Raw genomic sequence first — 7558 nt, 5'->3', positions numbered from 1 at the left:
GTGGCAGGGCATCCTCACTCTACCAGCTCAAAAGGTGAGCTCCATTGGTGGTCATCACAATCTCAGAAGGAGCACAGCTACCGTATCCACCTGGCAGAAAGCCACGTCCTCTGCACTCGCCGGAATGGATGTGGCAACCCAGACAGAGCTCCAGTGAAATCATGCAGGTCTTGGGCTGCAGGGCTTGCCAGAGAATTTCGCTAGTAACGGAGGGCAGCAGTGAGAACAGCAGTGTGAGGTGTGACCAGGGGGACGATCTGCTCAGCGAGGTGACAGGGCTACGGGAGGTAGTAGAAAGGTTAAGGAGCATCAGGGAGTCCAAGAAAGAGATAGACTGGTGGAATCATGCTCTGCCCTCCCTGAGACAGAAACAGGAACAGCCACCAGAAAAAAAACAAGATCAAGGGGATCCTGCAACCTCCCCCTGCCGGGCTTTGACAGTAGCTTCAAGGAAAGGAGCAAATGGAGGCAAGTCCATGCCCAGGGTGGATGGAGAACCCCCTCCTTGCCCAGCCTACCTTCCCAGGTGCCGCAACGCATAGTCCAAGGACCACCAAAAGAGACTTCGGGGCCTCGGGACAGTTGGTAAGGAAATCTGAACCACAGGGTATTTTCTCCTCTCTCCTTCCCGTTGTGGGCAGCAACATAGGAAGAAATAGATGGACACAGTCTATTAATACGTGGCTCTGTGGCTGATGTCACCCATACAATTTTGGGGTTTCCGAGAATGGGGCGGCCTGCACAGCACAAGGCTTGCTGGCGTCAGATGGGATTCACCTTTCTGAAAGGGGGAAGAGGGTCTTCGCTCACAAGTGAGCAGAGCTCATTGACTTAAACTAGGCTTGAAAGGGCAGGGGGACAATATCAGGCTTGGCCGTGACAAGTGGTGGGACAACACACCAAGGTAGAGGGTTGGGGTGCTAGCAAGGGCACTCAGCCTGTTGGTCTGACACGTGCTGGGAACACTGGAGGACGCTTGAAGTCTTACAGAGATGAGGGAATGGCTCCTGAGGTAATGGGGGGGAGCCAAAAGGGGAGGAGTCAAGAGGGGAGGAGAAAAGAGGGGAACACCAGTAAATAGCTCAAAGGAATCAAGGTGTGTTCCTCTAAGAAGGTGAGATGGCTGACAGACCAGCTATAAAGTGCCTCGACACCAATGCATGCAGCATGGGCAACAAACGGGAGGAGCTGGAAGCTGCCGCGCTGCTGGAAAGCTGACACCTAGTTGCCATTCCTGAAACCTGGTGGGACGAATCCCATGACTGGAGTGTGACTATCCATGGCCAGCAACAGGGGAGGAAGCGGGGACAGAGGAGCTACCCTCTAGGTCAAGAAACAGGTAGAGTGTGAACAGCTGTCTCTAAAGAATAGCCAAGAGCAGGTTGAAAGCTTATGGGTAAGAATTAGAGAGCCAGGCAACAGAGGGAGCCTTGGGGTTGGTGTCTGCTCCAGGCCGCCCGATCAAGGGGAGCCTATTGGCGAAGCCTTCTTCCTCCAGCTACATCAGCAGGCATCGCGCTCACAGCTTCTCATCCTGCTGGGGGACTTCCGCCACCCCCACAGCTGCTGGAATAGTAGTACAGCAAGCTGTAGGCAATCCAGGAGACTGCCAGAACCGAGTGCCTTGAAGATAACTTCTTGAGCCAGGTGATAGACAGCCCCACCAGAGGAGCGGCCATACTGGACCTGAAGGGCACCAACGCAAATGAGCTAATGGGTGACATCAAGATTGGAGGCAGCCTGGGCTGCGGTGGTCAGGCGCTGGCGGAGTGCACAGTCCCGAGGGGTCTGGGCATGTGGGGAAGAGTAAAGTCAGGACCCTGAATTTCAGGAAAGCAAACTTCCAGCTCTTCAAAGAGCTGGTCAATAAGACCTTCTGGGACACTGATGAAAATCTAGTTCCTGTGAAACTGATAGAAATGGCACTTGCAGATTTGCATGAGGGACGTGTAAGTACAGGGAACATGGACTACAAATTCATACCACTGCGCACGTATGAGTTCAAAATTTTTAAGCAAAGTCTTAACTGTCAGTAACGCTGAGTTTATTTAGAGAAAAAAAATCCCTTCTGTCCACACTTCCACCCTTCCTTGCCCAGCAAGACTACAACGTGCTGCCTCCTGTTCTGCAGGTCATGAGCAACCCATTTCAGAACGGCCTCGAACACGGCCTCTTCTTTCACAGGGAGCTCATCCTTCTCCAGCAGGCGTTCCAGGTCATTGAAGGAGAGCGCCACAAACTCTGTGGACACCCTGCTCACCTCCTCAAAGTGATGCAGGATGAACTCATGGGCTGCTTCTCGCAGGTCAGGACAGTAGTAGTAGCCTGTGAATCTCCAGATGCCGACACAATTTTCCAAGCACAGCTGGGATTTTAAGAACTCGCAGCACAGTCTGACGATGTCCAGGACATTGAACTGGTCTGCTGCGATGAGCAAACTTTCAACGTTGTCATCCGTGACCCTCACTGTCCTGGTGTAGGCATATTCCATAAGGAGCCTCATCATTTCAGAGGAAGTGCCGGGGATCTTATAGACCTTCCTCTCGGCATTGCTCCAGTTGCTGGAGAACAAAGCCCTGAAAAAAACAAAGCAGCGCTGGGGAAGAAAGCGGCCTTGCTGTGTGACACCCTGACCCCATTATCCCCTGTGCCTCCTTCCCCGGCCACCAATTTGGGCACTAGCAGTAGCCATGCTGGGAGGCCGGGGAGTTTTATGAAGGAATCTTTTACTAGCCGGTTGTTTTAATAAGGAGCCACAGGGCAAGTGGGCACCTTGCTTCAACAAGAACACCAGAGAGTAACGGTGTGTGGGGAAGGCAAACCAGGCCAGCCAGGCTGGCCACGCTCCCAGCCCTGCACCGTATCTGGGGCTTCGCCAGACACCACTTCCAGCGCTGCTGTTCGATCCCAGCTTGTGGATGAATGTTGGTGTCCGAGGAGGTACCAGGACTAGGGGGAACTGCTGGAGGAAAGTTTGAGGGCCGAGGGAAGCGCTGGAGATACACGAAGGCACAGTGTGGCACAGAGCAGGAAATACTGTTTGGCCCCATCCCCTCCTCCTTCAAGCACTCACCTGAAGTACGGACTGCAGCTGGAGAGGATCATCTTGTAAGCAATGAATTCAATGCCGTCCACGCTGATGATCCCATCGCCCAGCTTCCCTTCTGGGTAAAGCCCATGGAAGGCGGGGCAAGCCACTGCACTCATCTTCCTCTCCCTGGGTGAGGAGGAGTATGCGGTGCAAGCCAAGCTATCGCCCACCTCGAAGCCTGGGGCAGTGGGAGATGCTTCTCTCTGGGGTGCTCACAGCACTTGGTCCTTGCCCTCCCTCCAACATCATAGTAGAACCCCTGCCTGTCCGGTGGATCTGGAACGTGCCCCATAATGACATCACAGACGTGGGGGGGACCGGGACCGGCCGTGAGCCCCTCCACAGCCCCTCTGTGGGGCCGAGGTCTGGGTCCCCACGGTCCATGTTGCCGTGGGGCAGAGCCGTAGGGTCCCTGGGCTCTGTGGACTTCCACACAGGAGAGGAAATAAAAGATGTACACAGCTCTAGGCACCGTCTCTAAAAGACTCCAAGCTTTTAAAAGAAAGCAAAGAGGGGGAAAGAGGCATTTGGGAAACAGGAAAATAGACAGAGAAAGCAAGCTTTCAAAACAAGTAGCAGCGTATATTGCTCACTGTAAGGCATTATTGCCATGAGCATCTACCGTAGCTAGAAAAGAAAAATGCTTGCCAGCCTCGCCTTGGAAGCTTGGTACCTGAAAAACACTTGTGTTTAACAGAAGCTCTCTCAAGAGCTAGCGGTTTGAGGCAGCAACGCTACCAGGTTCAAGGCCCACATCTCCTCAGTGCACATGCTTATGTCAGTTTTGCAAAGCCAGCCAGAAAGCTGAATGGACCCTGAAAATACCAACCGCCTCCTTCCACTAATGCCAGTAAAAATACCACGAATACAGCAGGATTGGAAGTTTTGTTATAAATACATGAACTGCAACAGAATCCTAATCGTCTGCCCATGTAGTATACGCATTTTCAACCCCATACAACAAGAAAAAATGCAACTCCACTGGCAGTCTCTAGAAAAGACACAATTCTAGCAGATAGGACCACATATGAAGACATGTACAGGTCTATGCAACTTGGTGGGGTTCCCATGGGTATTTGGGGTTCCCTGGGGGGATATTGAGGGTTTTTTGGGTCCTGTGGGTGGGACTTAGGAGGCTCTTGGGGGCCATTAGATGGTTCAAGGGAGGCTTTGGAGGGCATTGGGTGCCCTTGGTGGAGTTTGGGAGGGGTTCCAATCCTCGTGTTTCCAATTTTCCCCAACAGGGTAAAATTCAACTTCTTTTCGGACGAGACAGGCCAGCATATGTGTTAAAATGGTGCAGGTTTCTTTTGATGTAACCAGGAACAGTGGCGCGTACAATGATTTGAAAAGAAATGTTGCAGTAGAAAATCAGCAAGGGCGGCAATCTGGTAAATGATCAAGAAATGAAAAATTGCACGTTCATCCCTTGCCTTGGAGCTGCAAGGGTTGCTTTCCCATTTGAAACTCTGAAGTGTCACTAATACTACATATATTAAGAACGCTGGTACATGGGGAAGGTGGATTGCTTTCGCACACCAGTTCTTTTCTCATTTACAAACGTGTCACAATTGGCAGCAGGTCTCCTTTCAGAAAGGAGTCAGAGATGTTCATATTCAGATACATCCAAAGCTCATTTATTGCTTTAAACTTTCAGTAAACCAAGTCGCTGCTGGGTGCCCGGAGTCGGATCCCTTTTGGTGCAGAAGAGCAGGAGAGGGAAATGGCCGCTGGCGAAGGCAGGGGGCCGCAGGGCCAACCTCCTCTTTGAGGGTGCAGACGTCTCCTCTTTTCCATCGGTCACATTGATTTCTCTGCAGGCAGCAGCTCCTTTTCTGAGCAAACATTTTTGGCAACCAAATTTCTGCTGTCCAGACACAAGTGGGATGGAGGATGCCCTTCTAAGCAGCTGAAGCAAGGAAGCGCAGGGAAATGTCACTCCAGTGTTAAAGGTGATCTTTTCTCGTTAGACACAGCAAAATCCTTTGAGTGGCCATTTGCAGGTTTGACGAGGAGGAACGTGGGCCAAATGCTGAGGCTCTGGTGCATGCCAGTGGGATAGAGGGGATGCCCGCGGCGTGATGGAGGAGGAAGGGGGAGCCCTCTCCCCTTCGGGAGGGCACAATTTTGCTCACAGGCTGGTGTGGCTGAAGCCTGGCCAGCAGCTCAGCACCACACAGCCGCTCCCTCGCTCCTGCGCAGTGGGGTGCAGGGGGAGCATCGGAAGGGGGAAAGGGAGAAAAGTGGTGGCTTAGAAACAAGGAGAGCGGAAAAGAAAGCCCAAGGAAAACAAGGGATGCAAAAGAAAGCCATTGCCGACCAGCAAGCCAGCGATGCCCAGCCAGGCCCCGAGCAAGGGCAGACCCCGCCCACCTTCGCCCCCCACCCCCACCCAGTTTCATTGCTGAGCACGCTGTGGTAGGCTGTGGGATATGCCTTTGGGCGGTTGGCCTCAGATGTCCCCACTCTGTCCCCTCCCAGCCTCTTGGGCACCCCCAGCACACTCGCTGGCTTGCAGTCTGAGGAGCAGAACAGCCCTCGGTGCCGCGCAAGCACTGCAAGAACTAGCGCATCCTGGGGCCCTCCGGGCTCTTTTCAGCACAGCTGCAAAACAGAGCCCCGCACGAGCTGCTGGGAAGAATTCTCATCGTTAAGCTCATGAGACGCTCACGGGTCAGGACGTGTTTGGCACCCTTTTACAACCCTCCTGGTCTTCACTCGCCTGTGCCAGCGCTTGAGGCTGCTCTAGGTTCTGCCAGTCCCCCTGGGCCATGAGGGTCCCAGCCAGACCAGCCTCCAGACATGCCAGGCCCCACACACCCAGGGAAAAGGCCCGAGCAGAGAAGAGCTTCCCCTGGGGTGAGAGGATCTGCTGGGCTCAGCGGGCAGAGGAGGAGCTCAGGCAACACTTCAGCAAAGTGCAGATGCCCAAGTCCCTGCCGGGCCCTGCTGGGCTGCACCCTCAAGTGCCCGGGGAGCCGGCAGATGGGCTGGGGAGGCCACTCCAACAGGGAGCTGTGCCTCACGACTGCACGCAAGCAACCACCAGCCCCGGGCTGGGGCGCAGCAGAGCCAGCTCTCTGCTCAGGGAGAGCCTCTTGCCCACACTGCCTGCTGGGGCCAGCAGGGGCAGTGACTGGCGTGTTTCCCCTGGGCAGGGCTGGCAGCTGCAGGAAGGCCTGGGCAGGTCAGGTGACCCAAACTGACCAATGGGGTGTTCCCTCCCAGCTCCCACGCTCTGTGGAAAAGGCGAGGCATCAATGGCTTGGGTCTGCATCAATGGCTTGGGGCTGCATCAATGGCTTGGGGCTGCGTCTATGGCCCCTGGCTGAGGAGGACCCTGCCAGTTTTTCTACCTTCTTTCCTTATGCACCAAATGTAAATGAAGTGGCTAGCAGGGTACGACAATATGAAGGCAGTCCCTCTTGTCCCCTTCCTGTTGCAGGTGTGGAAAAAATGACTGAGAAAATCGAGGAAACGACCAAGACAACAGCCAAGCAAAACGAGGTAACAGCTAAGAAAAATTACAAACTGTTTTTTCAACTGTCCAGGCTGGAGAAAGAATCCCACTCTTCCTCTGAACCGTCCCACTCTCGGCCATTCAGAAATAACACCCTCCCACGAAACCCATTCAAGAGAAACAGGACCCGCTCTGGGATTTCCTGTGGCTTTGCCGCTGCGACTATGGAGAGCACAGGAGTAAATGGGGTAGAAAATCTACCCCGGTACCACGAGCACGAAAGCTTGAGTTGCAAGGCAAAGCAGAGCAAAGAGAGAATTCTTCCAGGAGGGTGGCTGCTCCACTCCTTGGTAAGCGGTTCTCTGGTCCGCATAGGAACTCCTCTGCTAATAGTGCAGTGCGCAGTGTACCCTGTTGCCTTCGAATCATAAAGGGGCAAAATCTGTCACTATTTCTGGTGGGACAGGCGGGTCTCGAGAACTGACTGCACTGGAGGCTGAAGTGAGCCTAACAGGGAATAAAGGGGAGCCGCATCCCGTTGTGACTGGCCCTGTTGCTCCGTGCATCCTTGGCATAGGCTGCCTCAAGAGAGGGTATTTCAAAGACCTGAAAGGGTATTGGTGGGCTTTTGGTACAGCAGCTGGAGAGACTGAGGACAATACACAGCTGTCTGCCTTACCTGGCCTTTCCGCTGACCCGTCTGTGGTGGGACTGCTGAAGGTTAAAGAACAGCAGGTGCCAGTTGCTACTGCCACAGATCATTGACGACAGTACTGCACCGACCGAGACTCCCTGATTCCCATCCAGAACCTGGTTCGTCAGATGGAGACCCAAGGAGTGCTCAGCAAGACTCGCTCACCCTTTAACAGCCCAATATGGCCAGTGTGGAAGTCTGATGGAGACGGGAGATTAACAGTAGATTACCATGGCCCAAAGGAAGCCACACCACCACTGACTGCTGCTGTGCCAGACCTGCTAGAAGTGCAACATCAACTGGAGTCAAAGGC

The 7558-nt window shown here is 53.8% G+C and overlaps 1 protein-coding gene across 1 annotated transcript; it reads right to left on the bottom strand.

The window, feature by feature from the left end:
- Positions 1-2044: 2044 nt before the first annotated feature.
- Positions 2045-7313, bottom strand: LOC128908640 (kelch-like protein 10). The gene is made up of 3 exons (XM_054199289.1): positions 7231-7313; positions 3074-3217; positions 2045-2576 (listed from the first exon to the last, which is right to left on the bottom strand). The coding sequence occupies exons 1-3, from the start codon at positions 7311-7313 to the stop codon at positions 2045-2047; spliced, it is 759 nt and encodes a 252-aa protein (XP_054055264.1).
- Between the last annotated feature and the right edge of the window lie 245 nt (positions 7314-7558).

The sequence above is a fragment of the Rissa tridactyla genome, chromosome 4 (assembly GCF_028500815.1).
Source record: "Rissa tridactyla isolate bRisTri1 chromosome 4, bRisTri1.patW.cur.20221130, whole genome shotgun sequence".
Taxonomy (NCBI): Eukaryota; Metazoa; Chordata; class Aves; order Charadriiformes; family Laridae; genus Rissa; species Rissa tridactyla.
This window is presented reverse-complemented; position numbering and strand designations above follow the sequence as displayed.

Bases quoted from the DNA above. Each gene is read 5' to 3' on its own strand.
- LOC128908640 (XM_054199289.1), bottom strand. From the start codon at position 7,313: ATGATCTGTGGCAGTAGCAACTGGCACCTGCTGTTCTTTAACCTTCAG. The intron at 3,218-7,230 runs GTAAGGCAGACA...CTCCTCACCCAG, and splicing joins CGGGTCAGCGGAAAGGCCAG to GGAGAGGAAGATGAGTGCAG. The intron at 2,577-3,073 runs GTGAGTGCTTGA...TGTTTTTTTCAG, and splicing joins AGCTGCAGTCCGTACTTCAG to GGCTTTGTTCTCCAGCAACT.